The sequence below is a fragment of the Paroedura picta genome, chromosome 9 (assembly GCF_049243985.1).
Source record: "Paroedura picta isolate Pp20150507F chromosome 9, Ppicta_v3.0, whole genome shotgun sequence".
Classification (NCBI taxonomy): Eukaryota; Metazoa; Chordata; class Lepidosauria; order Squamata; family Gekkonidae; genus Paroedura; species Paroedura picta.
The window spans coordinates 5,812,016-5,826,827 of record NC_135377.1 but is presented as its reverse complement, the minus strand read 5'-3'; the positions used below and the strand labels follow the sequence as shown (position 1 = coordinate 5,826,827).

At 45.4% G+C, this 14,812-nt stretch overlaps 1 protein-coding gene across 1 annotated transcript in view; it reads right to left on the bottom strand.

Annotated features, from left to right (window-relative positions):
• Nucleotides 1–559: 559 nt before the first annotated feature.
• COL22A1 (collagen type XXII alpha 1 chain) overlaps nucleotides 560–14,812 on the bottom strand; it is a 142,652-nt gene continuing 128,399 nt past the window's right edge. Inside the window, exons 53-65 of the mRNA XM_077351434.1 lie at nucleotides 14,665–14,718; nucleotides 14,372–14,416; nucleotides 14,016–14,069; nucleotides 13,185–13,238; nucleotides 11,721–11,774; nucleotides 10,552–10,623; nucleotides 10,365–10,400; nucleotides 9,283–9,327; nucleotides 7,422–7,601; nucleotides 5,264–5,330; nucleotides 3,898–4,080; nucleotides 3,607–3,684; nucleotides 560–1,060 (exon numbers count right to left, since the gene is read on the bottom strand). Coding sequence (XP_077207549.1) covers nucleotides 873–1,060; nucleotides 3,607–3,684; nucleotides 3,898–4,080; nucleotides 5,264–5,330; nucleotides 7,422–7,601; nucleotides 9,283–9,327; nucleotides 10,365–10,400; nucleotides 10,552–10,623; nucleotides 11,721–11,774; nucleotides 13,185–13,238; nucleotides 14,016–14,069; nucleotides 14,372–14,416; nucleotides 14,665–14,718 — 1,110 coding nt within the window. The 3' untranslated portion in view covers nucleotides 560–872. The remainder of the gene's footprint in view (nucleotides 1,061–3,606; nucleotides 3,685–3,897; nucleotides 4,081–5,263; nucleotides 5,331–7,421; nucleotides 7,602–9,282; nucleotides 9,328–10,364; nucleotides 10,401–10,551; nucleotides 10,624–11,720; nucleotides 11,775–13,184; nucleotides 13,239–14,015; nucleotides 14,070–14,371; nucleotides 14,417–14,664; nucleotides 14,719–14,812) is intronic.

Sequence of the window (14,812 nt, the reverse complement as noted above, 5' to 3'; positions counted from 1 at the left end):
CTACAAGGTGCTTTGACTCCGCTAAAGTCTGTTTTTCCATGTGCATGACTGAACAGAATACAGGGAATGTCCTGCAGGGGGCATCAGGAGATATGTATATTTAGCATAGTTAGGGCAAGGATTTCCTGATATATATATTTCAAATTATCCCCTCTCGTGTCCTGAATGGCTCATTGGAGACTTCCTGCTCCTTTGAGCACACTTTATCCCTGCTTGCCTCCACAAACTACCAAGAAGAACAGAATGAATGCAGGGCAGAATAGTTAGACAGTTAGGACTCTCTCTTCTCTCTTTCTTTTCTGTCTTCTCTTCACAATAAAACTATTTGATTCTTTTTAGCGGCCAGGGGCTCTGCTCCTTTTTGCATATTGAAACTCTGCCAACAAAGAGGAACAGAGGAAGGGTTCAGGCAGCCCTCACTTCCAAACTATTTTCTCATTATAAATGTTTAAATGTCCCCCCCCCCTCACAAAATCATAATAATGATCATCAACAGCCAACATTTCTTCATTTTTGGTTTCCATGCTAACTTAGATTTTTGTCTATATAAGCGCTATGCTTCATTTTCAACTTTTATATTAAAAACAAATCTTTAACAACAACAACAACAACAACAAATAAACTTGCCCTGATATTGGAGAAAAGAACCACAAAAAAGGGGACGCTTATTGCCTCATCGAAGAATAGCAACAAATTGATTCCTGCATTTATAATAAAACCTGACCGACCGGCAGCACGGGGTGGTTCGGAGAACCCAAAAGGCCTCTTCTGCAAGGAAACGGGAGAGAAACAGGTTCGGACTCCTGACTTCCTTGTTGAATTCAAGTTTTGCAAATAGGTCCATCAGAAGTCCCAGGAAGGGGCTTTGCTTTTTAGGGCCCTTTAACATTGCTGGGCCGGCCGGCGAGACTTGCATAGTAAACGCACTGAGAGGGGTCGCATTGTCCATTGGCTCCAGCAGGTCCTGGGGGTCCCATCTGCCCAGGAAGGCCCGTTTCACCTTGCGGGCCTGGTGATCCTGGGAGCCCATCTTTGGCATATCCTGGTTCACCTGGGACACCTAAGGGAGAAAGCATTGTGGGTTACTGAAAGGAAGGGGGAGAACTTAACCCAAACGGAAGCGAATTAAGAACTAAACAGGTTAAGAGATATTTTGAAGGCTTTGAAGATCGGAAGGTGGAGGAGTAAACACCAAACAAGTGCCCAGGCTAGGCTTGCTTCCCTCTGCCATCCAAAACGGTTTAAGAACTCACTGGATAGGCCCAATGATTCTATTGGTTGGGTTACAAACATTAAATAGCAACATATACAATATATATATTATATATACAATATATACAATATATGCCTCTTGTGGCGCAGAGTGGTAAGGCAGCTGTCTGAAAGCTTTGCCCATGAGGCTGGGAGTTCGATCCCAGCAGCCGGCTCAAGGTTGACTCAGCCTTCCATCCTTCCGAGGTCGGTAAAATGAGTACCCAGCTTGCTGGGGGGTAAACGGTAATGACTGGGGAAGGCACTGGCAAACCACCCCGTATTGAGTCTGCCATGAAAACGCTAGAGAGCGTCACCCCAAGGGTCAGACATGACTCAGTGCTTGCACAGGGGATACCTTTACCTTTACCTTATTTATTACAAAGTAAGTTTAAAATACATATTGGCCCTGGTGGTAGCCTAAATTAAGAATTAAAATGTACAGGGTCAGCCAAAAGTAACCATTATTGACGCTAGCCATATAGGTTCCAGCCCATTGGCCTTCCTTGGTGGTCAAATAAATGATATTACAGGTTTGCCCCTGACACGGCCATGTAACAATGGTTTCAGATAAATTGACCGAGAGGAATGTTTTGGATGGTTATTGTCTGCTCTCGAAGGCACAGTTGTTAATCAGAGGCCTCATTCTTGACAGTTTGCTGCCATGTCAGGTGCACCTATAACGGTGTTACAATTGTGTATCTTGCTCTCTTGGCCAGGAAAAATCAATGCAGCCTGCAGACCATAGTGATGGGCAGCTAATCTCTTAAAATGTCTGCATTCGTCTATTTATTTACACTTATATATTATGCTTCACCTTCTACAGTTGGCTCTCGAAAGTCCACAAAATGATCTACTGCAACATCCATAGTTAATTAAAATAATTCAATTATTAAACATCTCAAATCAATCATTTTTTAGGGAGGGCTCCATAACAGAAAAAGAAAGAGGAGAGAAGAGGAGAGAGGAGAGAGAGAGGAGAGAAGAATTTCCCCCTGTCTACTCTGTCAATAGCATGAATAATTTTATAGGCAACAAGAACATAAGAACAGCCCTGTTGGGCCAGACCAGTGATCCAAGTAGTCCTGCATCCCATTTTACATAGTGGCCCACCAGTTTCCCTGGAGAGCCAAAAACAGGGCAGAGAGGACATGACCTTCCCCTGTAAGAATATGAGAATAGCCCTTGTGGACCAGACCAGTGGTCCATCTAGTCCAGCATCCTGTCTGTCACGGTGGCCAACCAGTTCCTCTGGAGGGCCAATGACAGGTCATAATAGCCGAGATCATCCCCTGGTAAGAACATCAGAAGAGCCCTGCTGGATCAGATCAGTGGTCCCTCTAGTCCAGCCTCCTATCTCACACAGTGGCCAACCAGTTCCTATGGAGGTCTAACAACAGGGCACAGAGGCCAAGGCCTTCCTAAGAACATCAGAAAAACCCTGCTAGATCAGACCAGTGGTCCATCTCGTCCAGCATCCTGTCTCACACAATGGCCAACCACTGCCTGGTTTTGGTTTGTGTTAAGGTCTCTCCTGACTGGGATTCGGTAATACCTCACTTGCTTTTCCCTTTCCTTTTCTCCTTAGCTTCTAGTCACAGCAGGAAAAAATATATATACCAAGATAGGTCGGCCTGACCAAAGCTTTTGTTTTTGCCCAGAGACGGAGATGTTCTAGCCTGAGCTAGGTTAAATGACTCCTTAGAGTTGTCCAAAACACCAGCCTGAGGACAAGATAAGACTGGATGCTGGTTGCTATAGAAACAGCACAATACAACGGGCCTTGTAGGCCTCATTAGAAATCCCCAATTAAAAGCTTATAGGCTGTCTATTTAGTGAGCAGGCTGTCTCGATGTCACTTTTGAGCTTTGGAAACAACGTAAAATAATGTGAATGTCACAAGTTGCCCTGCTTTTTATACTGTGCTGTTATTCTGCAGAATAAACGTTCATTGCTTTCCACTGCTTGGACTTTGGGTGTTTGGAAGCCACCTGACACGAGGCACATGAACCTGAAACCACAAAATGGTGGAATTCAGAGTATAAGCTTTAGAGCAGGGAGGGCCAAACTGTGGCTTTCCAGATGTCCATGGGGCTCATGGGAATTGTAGTCCATAGTCATCTGGAGAGCCACAATCCCCACCCGCCCACCCCGCTTTAGCAGACAACTACCCTCTGAGTCACTGAAGCAGTTGGTGCAAACTTAAATGGACTTTGAAGAATGGTAGAGGACAGGAAGGCCTGGAGGATCATTGTCCATGGGGTCGCGATGGGTCGGACATGACTTCGCCCTTAACAACAACAACAACACCCTCCTAAAAAAGTCCTCCTTAGCAATGGATAAACCAATACCCACCTGGAATTCCTGGGGGACCTATTTCACCACGCTGGCCAATGCTGGTTTCTCCTTTTTCTCCTTTGTCTCCTCTTTCACCTAGGGAAACAGGACTAGTTAGTCTTCTGAGCTTAACCCTACAGGAGTCTTCAGAATGACATTTATTTGGGTTGTTTTTTTTTTAGTATATGTGCTGTCGAAGCAAGCACTATCTATTTATTTGGCAAACTCATAGCCTCTCCTTATCTTGCAACAGGTGCAAATGAACCGGTCCCTAATAATGGGGATATCAATGCTTCAAAAAGGACTCACCTTTCTGGCCCGGTGGTCCAGATGGCCCTTCCATCCCGGGCTGTCCTGGCCGGCCGGGTTCTCCTGGGAGACCCACTCGACCTGGGGGACCTTCTTTACCAGGGGATCCTGGAGGCCCTGGTCGACCTTGAGGCGCTTTGATGTTGGCTGGCTGCATCTGACTTATGAGGTAGGGCAGTCTAGCTGGAAAAAGAAAAGAACACAAAGAAATACGGAAGATTACTAAGAAACAGAAACCTTGAGTTGCAAGGGGGAACAGGTTGCTAGTGACCATCTCTCTCTTTTGGCACGGCTCTTTCCTTCCATCCTTCCTTTATTCATGCACAATCAGAACAAATTGTGTAAAATGGTTTTTAAAAAGGAATAGTTTTCATATGATTATTGTAATATGAAGATCGCAGGAATCAAGGTTTCCTGGTGTGGAATGTTGGTTGCCTGGTCATAAAACATTATTTTTTTAAATCATGGAGTAGACACAACCCTGTTTACAACTTATATACAGCGAAGGATGAGCCTCTTGTGGCGCAGAGTGGTAAGGCAGCCGTCTGACAGCTTTGCCCATGAGGCTGGGAGTTCAATCCCAGCAGCCGGCTCAAGGTTGACTCAGCCTTCCATCCTTCCGAGGTCAGTAAAATGAGTCCCCAGCTTGCTGGGGGTAAAACGGTAATGACTGGGGAAGGCACTGGCAAACCACCCCGTATTGAGTCTGCCATGAAAACGCTGGAGGGCATCACCCCAAGGGTCAGACATGACTCGGTGCTTGCACAGGGGATACCTTTACCTTTACCTTTACAGCGAAGGACAGTGGGTCAGGACAGCGGGTTGGATCCAGCCAGCTTCTTCATGCAGTCTTGTCCAACCCCCTCCTTTCCTCAGTCCCCATCCTACATGGCCTTTGTTCCCAGAGGACCCATGACCCGCTCCATAGCCATCTGAAACTATTTTTACCATAGCCATTTTTGATGATCAAAGATGCTCATACCTGTTTCAGCAGCTGAATAACTAGCTGGTTCAAACCTATGAAGTCTGGTTCTGTCCCTATTCTAGAGTCCGAAAAAATCTTATTTGGCCAGGAGAACTAGATACCTGGGAAGCTCAACCTACCACATATTCAACACATCTTGTGGGGTTTCAGTATACACACAACTTCTCTGTTCTATTTTTTTAAATCTCCCCAAACTCTTTATATTTTGAATTTTTCCCAGCCCTCTAATGACCAGATATGCAATCTTCATTTTTTTGTTTATTGGGCTAGCACAGGGGTGGCCAGATTAGGGCTCTCCAGATCTCAGTGGATGAGTATTATCATGAGCCCCTGCCAGAATGGTAGAGCCACAAACTTGACCATCCCTGAAACAGCTCTTACCGTCCAGTTGCTTTCCTAGTTCTTCTTGAATGAGTCTTCGCAGAGTTTCAAGTGAAGGAGGCTCCCCCTGGGGAGAAAAAGAAAACTATTTTGACACTCGATTCATATTTGAGGGTAACATAACTTCTGCATCTGAAGAAGTGCATTTGTATGGGAAGTTGTGTGCATGCGCATGAATGCTTATGCCCTGAATAAAACTTGGTTGGTCTTAAAGGAATCGCTGGACTCAGACCTTGTTCTGTGGCTTCAGACCAACACGGCGGCCCACCTGAATCTACAAAACGGGCTGAAATTTCCTATCACTAAGATGCATGCCCTTTGCAACTGATTTTCTTTTGTTTCATGATTAAAACTGGCATCCTTTTAAAGCTACGCTAAGGATAAGAGCCTCTTGTGGCGCAGAGTGGTAAGGCAGTAGACATGCAGTCTGAAAGCTCTGCCCATGAGGCTGGGAGTTCAATCCCAGCAGCTGGCTCAAGGTTGACTCAGCCTTCCATCCTTCCGAGGTCGGTAAAATGAGTACCCAGCTTGCTGGGGGGTAAACGGTAATGACTGGGGAAGGCACTGACAAACCACCCCGTACTGAGTCTGCCATGAAAACGCTAGAGGGTGTCACCCCAAGGGTCAGACATGACTCGGTGCTTGCTCAGGGGATACCTTTACCTTTACCTTTTTAAGGATAATTATACAGGGGAGACGTTGTCTTTTGTGCGAATATCGTGACTAGTTCCATGGGGGCCAAAATAGTCCCCCACATACAATTTCAGCTGAAGGAACAGCCTGCTACCTGCCTAGAATCCTTCCTGTACATTCGAACGGAAATAGAGCCTCAGTTTTTCCATGCTTGAGATTTAAGTTTAAAATAGGCTTTGGTGCACTGGGACGGGAGTGGGTACGTGTGGAAATTATCCCCATATATTATCTTCCACCACATTTTCAATTTGCACGGAAAAAAAGGAAGGAAGGAAGAAAGAAAGCCCTGGGAACCTTTCAGGATAACAGATATCATTATTTTCCAATTAGCAGAAAGAACAGCAGCCGCGGTTCTCCTGAAACGTTCCACGGCTCAACAAATTATCATTGTTAGCGTAATGATCTATTTTGCGCCTGTAAAATTCACTGTAGGCAAGGTTCCGGCAGATCTTCTTGTTCTGTACCTCGAGGCTGGGAATCACGAAATACTCGTCTAACAAAGGCATGGCAAGCACAACTCATGCTCTGAAAAGGAACAGGAGCTGTTATTTGGTAGGGGAGCTGGGTTGGAAAATAGCTGGAGATTTGGCGGGTTGGAGCCTTAAGAGGTGGGGGGGGATTGGGGAAGGGAAGGACTTCAGTAGGTGCTCATGGGAATTGTAGTCCGTGGACATCTGGAGAGCCACATCTTGGACATCCGTGCTATAAAGTCCACCGTATAGGGCAGATTTTCTCCAGGAGAAATGATCTCTGTGGTCAGTTGTAATGCTTGGAGATCTCCCGGCCATACCTGGAGTCTGACAACCATGATGTTTGGCCACTTAATTAATGGATATAGTTGAAGCCTATTAAAATACCGTTCCTTTCCCCACAGCAGATACCCTAGGAGAGAGGCGAGATAGTCGAGGCTGAAGGAGCAAGGAGAGAACTAGGGGATGGGGGCACCTTTACTGGGAATGGGGAAGCAAACCCAGTTCTCCAAATTAGAGGCCACCACCCCTAATCAAGCTGGCTCTCAAAAGGATTAACTGGTCACTTAGGGACTAAACAGAATTTTTTAATGCACAACTTGACTGGTTGTGGCGGTGGGGGTGGGGGTGGGGGTTGCTTGTTGGCTTTTACTTAATTCTTTTCATTAATGATGATCTTTTATTCATTTATTCCAAAAACCTTTTTGTGTCACCTTTATACCTGATCAGGGCCCCGAAGGCAGCATGGGTAAAACAACATTAAACCTTTGAACAAACAATATTAACATTAGAAAATACTTCAATGGAATCGTAACCAATAGCAGACTCAAGGGGGTTGCAAATATAACCCCAACTGTCTAAAAATTGCTTAGAAAGCCAATAGGTTTGGCTGTATCACACAACAGAGTCAACTCCCAGGTGTGTGTTCTGTTTGTTGTTTTTTTTTAAATAAATTTTCTCCCTCCCCGCCCCCCTTTCAGTTGCAGGGTACTCACCCTAGGTCCGGGATACCCTGGTTGTCCTGGAGGGCCTGGGGGTCCAGCCTGTCCTGAATCCCCTGATGGTCCTGGGGGACCCATTAATCCTGTGTGCCCCTTACGACCAGGAATTCCAGGATCACCAGCTGAGCCCTTCTCTCCTGGGGGACCTTTTTCACCTTTGTTGCCAGGATCTCCCTGTTGGGACAAAAGCAGTGCCAAGATTGAAACAGACCTTGTTCAAGCCAAGGGAGAAAAAGTTGCCATATCTCCTAGATGGGGCAGGGGTCTCCTGCTTTCAGGCCACACCTCCCCCCTCCCTCCGCAGTGAACCCACTCCCCAAAGTGAAGAATGCCAGAAAGTGACTAAACATGCCTACATGACCTGGAAGTGATGAAGGCACATCCGGGATATTGTGAGTGACGTTCTGGCTTCTGGGCAAAACTCTACGGTTAGAAGCTAGTTTATCATAGAGTTTTGCCCAAAAGTCAGAGTGTCACCCTCTGATGTCTCCAAAGTGCCTTTGTCACTTCCAGGTCATGTAGACAAGTTGTCTTTATTTTCAGTATTCCTCTCCACTCTCAGTTAAGGGTGCCCCCATCCCCCACTAGAATCTCTGTGGGTCTTGGCAACCCTAAAGGGAGCTGAAGCAGAGAGCCATACAGGACATGTCAGATCGAGGGATGAGGCTGCCAACTCTTTCTAGAGAAATGCCCAACCAAGCCTTTTGAGATATGGGATGGGCAGGTTTCCGATAGAGAGATGCAGCAAGAAGACAGCTGAAGCTACCTTATGCTACATCAAACTATCAGGTCCTCTTAGCTTGCCCCTTTATCTTTTGACTGCAAATAGTTTTAAAGGTTAGCTGTGCTAGCCTGCAGTCAAAGAGATGCACCTTAAAGACTAACAAGACCTATTTACCTGACAGTATTAGCAAGGGGCATAGTGGGAAATAATCCATCATAATTGGTTTTTAAATATATAGCCATTGATTGTTGGGACCACCATACAAATGTTTCTTCAGCAAACAATTCTGAGGAGAAAGTGGTTAGTTGGGGAGCATGACAGCTCTAAGAAATCAAGACCGGGGGAATCAAACCTACTTAAGCCTAACATGGAACATAGATCCATCAGTGGATGTCACACAGTATAGATGGATCATCGGGAGGACTTCTGGAGTTCTAGCTCCACCAGATGGAGCTCCTGATGGCACATGGGTTTTGGCCATTGTATGATACAGACTGTTGGGTTGGATTGGCAAGCAGCCTGATCCAACATGGCTTCTCTTATGTTCTGGCCCCAGTGGTGGACCTCTTGATGGCATCTAGTTTTTGGCCACTGTGTGACACAGAGCATTGGACTGGATGAGCCATTGGCCTGATCCAACATGGCTTCTCTTATTTCCAGGGCCCCGTTGTTGGACCTCTTGATGGCCCCTGGTTTTTGGTCACTAAGTAACACAATGTCAGACTAGATGAGCCATTGACCTGCTCTGACTTGGTTTCTGTTATGTTCTTGCTCTAAAGAAAATATTAGACTAATAATATTTCTGATGAACTTAAAAAGTGTTGGCCAACACGTACGGATACTCACTGAGATCTTTTACAATGGCCTTCAAAAGTGGTCAGAAACCACAGCAGTAGTTAGAAACAAATCAAGAAGCTCTGTAGGAGTCCAGGAAAGTGTAGGCCCACCATATGCACCCTTGTACAGGCAATGACATTGTTGTAGACCTTAATGTTCTCTTAAAGCACTCCCCAAGTGCTTTAAGAGTTCTCTTAAAGGTCTCCCCAAACAACCACTGTTACTTCTCAATGTTGCGAGAAACTTTTTGACTCTTATGGTATATGTAGATTTTAAGGAAGGTCTCCGACTTACCGGGTCACCTTTGCCCCCAAGCTCCCCTTTCTTGCCTGGGACACCCTGGAAGGAAAAAACAAACAAATCAAAATCAGGAGGAGACAGTTATATAATGAATTAATGATAGGATGGGATTGCTTCTTCATTCTTGAATTCACTCTATTCCATAACAGAAAGCGGTGTATGTGCCAGATCAAGGGCTTATGCACATGAACAACCGGAGCATGGCAAGCTCCCGCTTTAACATTCAGTGTGAGCCAGTTTGCAACATGTGTCTTCTGATGTGGGGAACCGCACTATTCAGCATGCAACTGCCTCCATAGATTTCAGGCAGGCTGAGTCCGCTGTTGAATGTGTAAAATCATAGAATCATAGAGTCAGAAGGGACCTCCTGGGTCATCTAGTCCAACCCCCTGCACTATGCAGGACACTCACATCCCTATCGCTCATCCACTGTCACCTGCCACCCCTTAAGCCTTCACAGAATCAGCCTCTCCGTCAGATGGCTCTCCAGCCTTTGTGTAAAAATCTCCAAAGATGGAGATTCATGGGCCTTTCCATGAATAGATTAAAAACAGCCAACCAAGATCTACACATTGATACACAACCAATAGAAACTAGAAATCTGAATGCTTGTGACAGCAATTTAGTTTTGGATTAGGGTTGCCAGCTCCAGGTAGGGAAATACCTGGAGATCTTGGGGGATGGAGACTGAAGATTGTGGGGTTTGAAGAGAGGAGGGAATTCAATGGAATATAAAGCCATAGAGACCACTTTTCAATGTGGCCATTTTCCCCCACCCCCAAGTGAACTGATCTATTTTCAATCATACTGAGCTTAATCAGATGCCGATATATAGATACACACAGCTGTATATAACTCTTTTTTTTACAATTTTCAACAGGGGGGGTAAAAAACTTCTATGATCTGTTCTGGCTGGTTCTGGTCCTGAAAGGGTTTCATATTGGCAGAATCCTCAGCCAGGAATATTTCTTATTCCTCCCCAGGGTCTACTGAGTATCTCCAGCATGAGATGACTATTAGATACAGGGATGAATGACATGTGTGGGCAATGTTAATGAAGATGCCAAAATACTTACTTCTTTCCCTGGAGGCCCCTTTTCACCGGGTTCTCCCTAGAGGATGGGAAGAACAAGAGGGTGAAACTGTTTCTGAGACCACTTGTCCAAGTCCTTGGAGGATTTCGTTTCCTGTACTCTATCTGTTATCATCCCAACAGACTCTGCATAGTTCTATAAAGAGGGTTATCATCAACTTGCTACTTACAGCGGGTCCCCGTGGGCCCATGAATCCAGGAAGCCCCGGGCTGCCCGTTTCACCTTTGTTTCCTTTCGGACCCTTGGAATGGAAAAGAAAGGAGATTTAGCTATTGATTTAAAGATCTTTATGCTGCCCTTCCCTGAGGGCTCAGTGCAGTTCGCAACGTGCTGTTACAATTTTTAAAAAAACATTCAAATTTGGTCCACCATCCTGTCTCACATAGTAGCCAACCAGTTCATCTGGAGAGGCAACGGCAGGGCAGAGAGGCCGAGGCCTTCCCCTGATAATGACATCAGAAGAGCCCTGCTGGATCAGACCAGGGGTCCATCTAGTCCAGTATCCTCTTCCACACAGTGGCCAACCAGTTCCTCTGTAGATTCAGTAACAGGGGACAAAAGCTGAGACCTTCATAAGAACATAAGAAAAACCCTGCTGGATCAGACCAGGGGTCCATCTAGTCCAGCATCCTCTTCCACACAGTGGCCAACCAGTTCCTCTGTAGATTCAGTAACAGGGGACAAAAGCTGAGACCTTCATAAGAACATAAGAAAAGCCCTGCTGGATCAGACCAGGGGTCCATCTAGTCCAGCATCCTGTTCCACACAGTGGCCAACCAGTTCCCTTGGTGACCAACAACAGGGCAAACAGACCAAGGCCTCCCTCTGATGTTGCCTCCTGGCTCTAGGATTCAGAGGCTTAGTGCCTCTGAATGTGGACATTCCCTTCAGCTGCCATGACTTGTAGATATTGTTAAGCTACTTCCTCTATTGGAAGTCTTAACATTCTCCTTTCTTGGGTTCTTATCAAGGAAGCTTGATTCCCATAGACAGTTGTTAGATTCCATCTCTTTGGTCTGACCTCTCGTTCATTTCCCAGGAGAGTCCATGCCAGGTGTACTAACGTTTCACGTCCTCTAATGGATACCTTTTCATCTTTTCATGTCCTCTAATGGATACCTGCTGGGTCCACTTTCCATCCACAGGTTGCTTTCATCCAGCACTACATTTCTTCTTTAGAAAGCAATCAGCCAGTGTGGAATTAAATAGAACTCAAGCTTGAGACACATCCGTCTTTCCTCTCCATTTGGCAATAAATCATGGCCTGTCCCTATCAACAGACTCTGATGCTTGTGCCATGTGCATGTGACAGACAAAGAAGACAAGGACAGTACTTACTGGACTACCTGGAGGGCCACTTTCCCCTGGAGGACCTGGTGATCCATTCTTGCCCTGGAATAGGAGTGGTGAAAGAAAACAGGAATCAATCTACAATTCAGTTACTACGTCAAGTTGGCTTGTTGTTGCTTTAACAAAAATCCCAATGGGTGGTGCCTCGTTCTTCATTAGCTTAGTTTGTTATTATTACAATATGAGATCATCAGTCAAGAATATCAATAACACACAACGCATGTTGAATATATAAAATAGCCTCCAAGCAACTTCTCCTAAGAGTCTCCAGCCCGAAAGAGTTGAAGTTGGCCTCGACCAAGCCTGGGGCTTTCTCGGTCCGGGCCCCCTCCTGGTGGAATGAGCTCCCAGAAGAGATTACAAAACATATAGGGGGAATAAAAATGTTAAGGTTAGTGATTAATGGGAAAGCATCTGCCATTAATCACTAACCTTTTTATTTCCCCTATGTTTTTGTGAATGACAATCGAACCCAAAGGACTGATTCTAGTAAGGAATTATCATGCTGCATCATTATGGATGTCTACATGATGCTGTTTACTAATGTACTATTAATTTACTCTCTCCTTAGATCTGTACTCTTATGACTCCTGTTCCATTGTCTGAGGAAGTGTGCGTGCATACAAAAACTCACTCCTTGAATAAATCTTTGTTGGTCTTAAAGGTGGTATTGGACTCAAATTTTGTTCTGCTACTTCAGACCAACCAGGCTACCCACATTAATTTATCTTAGCAAGGCTAGGGACTTCCCCCTAGTTGCCTTCCTGGCTTAAGTTGCCTTCTTGATTGGCTTAAGGTTTTCCTGTACTTCAGAGCACAATTGGTTCTTCTCTGCCAGCTGGATTAGACAGGCTTCTATATGTCTATATTCTTTCCTGTAAAGTTTGTTCTATTCTTTAATACGTCCATTTCATTCTTCTGCAGCTTGTGCTCTAGAATACTGCATATTTAGACTCTGCCAACATTCATAAGGAAGAAATAGGCATTACTTCACTAAAGAATACCCTTCTTAACCAACAGAATACATGCTTAGTTTTTCTTACTCAGCACCCCCCTCCTATCTATAGGAAATCAAATAGACCTATTTGGACGACATTTAAATTTTGTGCAACAAAAGTTTCAATTCAGCCTCCGCATTACATTTGTATGCAAGACTGCAGTCCATATGTACATGTGATCAACTGTGTGTACTTTGCATTTCTCCCCCTAAAGCAGGGGTGGCTAAACTGTAACTCTCCAGATGTCCATGGATTACAATTCCCTTGAGGTCTTGCCACCCACATGGGAAGTGATGGCAGGGATTCATGGGAATTGTAGTTCATGGACATCTGGAGAGCCACAGTTTGGGCACCCCTGCACCAAAGGGTTTCTTTTCAATGCTTATTCATTAAGTAGTCTGACCAAGGATATGCCAGACATGTTACTGACAATTCACTGGAAGAGATGACTCACCGCTACCCCTCTGAGTCCTCGTGGTCCTGGAGGTCCAACAGGACCAGGGTCACCCTGCAAAATTGGGGGGGAGGGAACATTTAATGAATCTTTCAGAAAAACAAATGTAATTGCCAGTGGTACATGATGATCTTATGACTATTACTAGAAAGGATGCTAAAAAAGGCAACTAAAATGTTTAAGGGGTCAAACGCCTTCCCTATGAAGACAGGTTTAAAGAGCTTAGGGCCCTTTGGCTTCAAGAAATGCTGACTAAGGGATGACATGATAGAAGTCTGCAAAATTATGCATAGGATGGGGAAGGTAGAGGGAAGTAACTTTCGCCCTTTCTCACAACAGAAGAATCCATGGGCACTTGATAAAATTAAGGTGCAGGAGGCTTAAAAAAGGAAGTCCTTCTTCACCCAAAAGTCATTAACATGTAGATTTCTCTGCTGCCACAGGAAGTGGTGGCAGACACAAGCTTCAAGGGACGATTAGCTAAATATCTGGAGCAGAGGTCCCTGAGTGGCTATTAACCACAAGAAATTGATCAACACTCTGTCTGGGGTAATGATACTCTATTTGCTTGGGGGGCACAGTGTGAAGGCTTATGGAGTTCTGGCAGACCACCTGATGCCCCCTCAGTTTTGGTTGCTGTGGGACCCAGATTGTGGGCCTGGATGGGCCATTGGCCGGATCCAAAATGTTCTTATGTTCTCTTAGGAGTACAAGAAAAACAGCATGGAAGTTCTGGAAATTCATCTTAAAAAGAAAGTTTGAGTTTGTACAACGTTCTCCCCAGGCCCCAAACATCAAAAAGTCTCTCTCCCCTCTGAGAGTAACACTTACATCTTTCCCTGGTTGTCCTTCTCGGCCTGGCGGTCCACCCGGGCCTGTCTCTCCCTGTAATAGGAAAAAGGAGGAAACTGGAGCTCAAAGCAAACTCAGAGCTTACTGAGTAAACATTTCTCATGTGATTTGGTCATCCAGGACTAGACTCAAGGGCTAGGAACTGGGCCAGTGGTGGGATTGAATTAGGGTTACCAGAACCCCTACCTGGTGGAGGCAGGGGTTCCGGGATGCCAGGCCCCACCTTCTCACCACAAATCACCTGGCCAGCAGGTGTGTGTGGGGGAGAAACTTGCCCAGAAAAAAGAGGGTGGGGCAAAGACAAATCTTCATCACCGCCCATAAACATAACTTACCCTTGAGCCAGGGGGCCCTGCATCTCCTCTGGGTCCTTTAAAGCCCTGAAAGATGAGAAAGGAAATTGGTAGGGTGCCTTCCTGTAGCTTTATCATCTTCATTAGGCCCATGAAATCAGAGGAATGATTACCTCTGTTCCCTGCACACATATACATCAGCCTCATTGCACCATGTGTGACCCTCAAGGTTCACCGATCCTTTTGGTTAGTCACACTACAGGACAGCTGATGTTTTTCAACTACAGAATTTTCAACACAACTTCCCATGGAAAACGGGCTATGACGTGACTTACCGGCAACCCCCTAGCTCCCTCCTGTCCCGGAAGCCCAGGTTCTCCTGCCTTGCCCTGAAAGAAAAAGAACACATTTATACTCCAGCAGTAAAAAGTTATCTCTAATGTATATTCTTCACACATCTTTCTTTGTTCTGTTCTCTCAGTT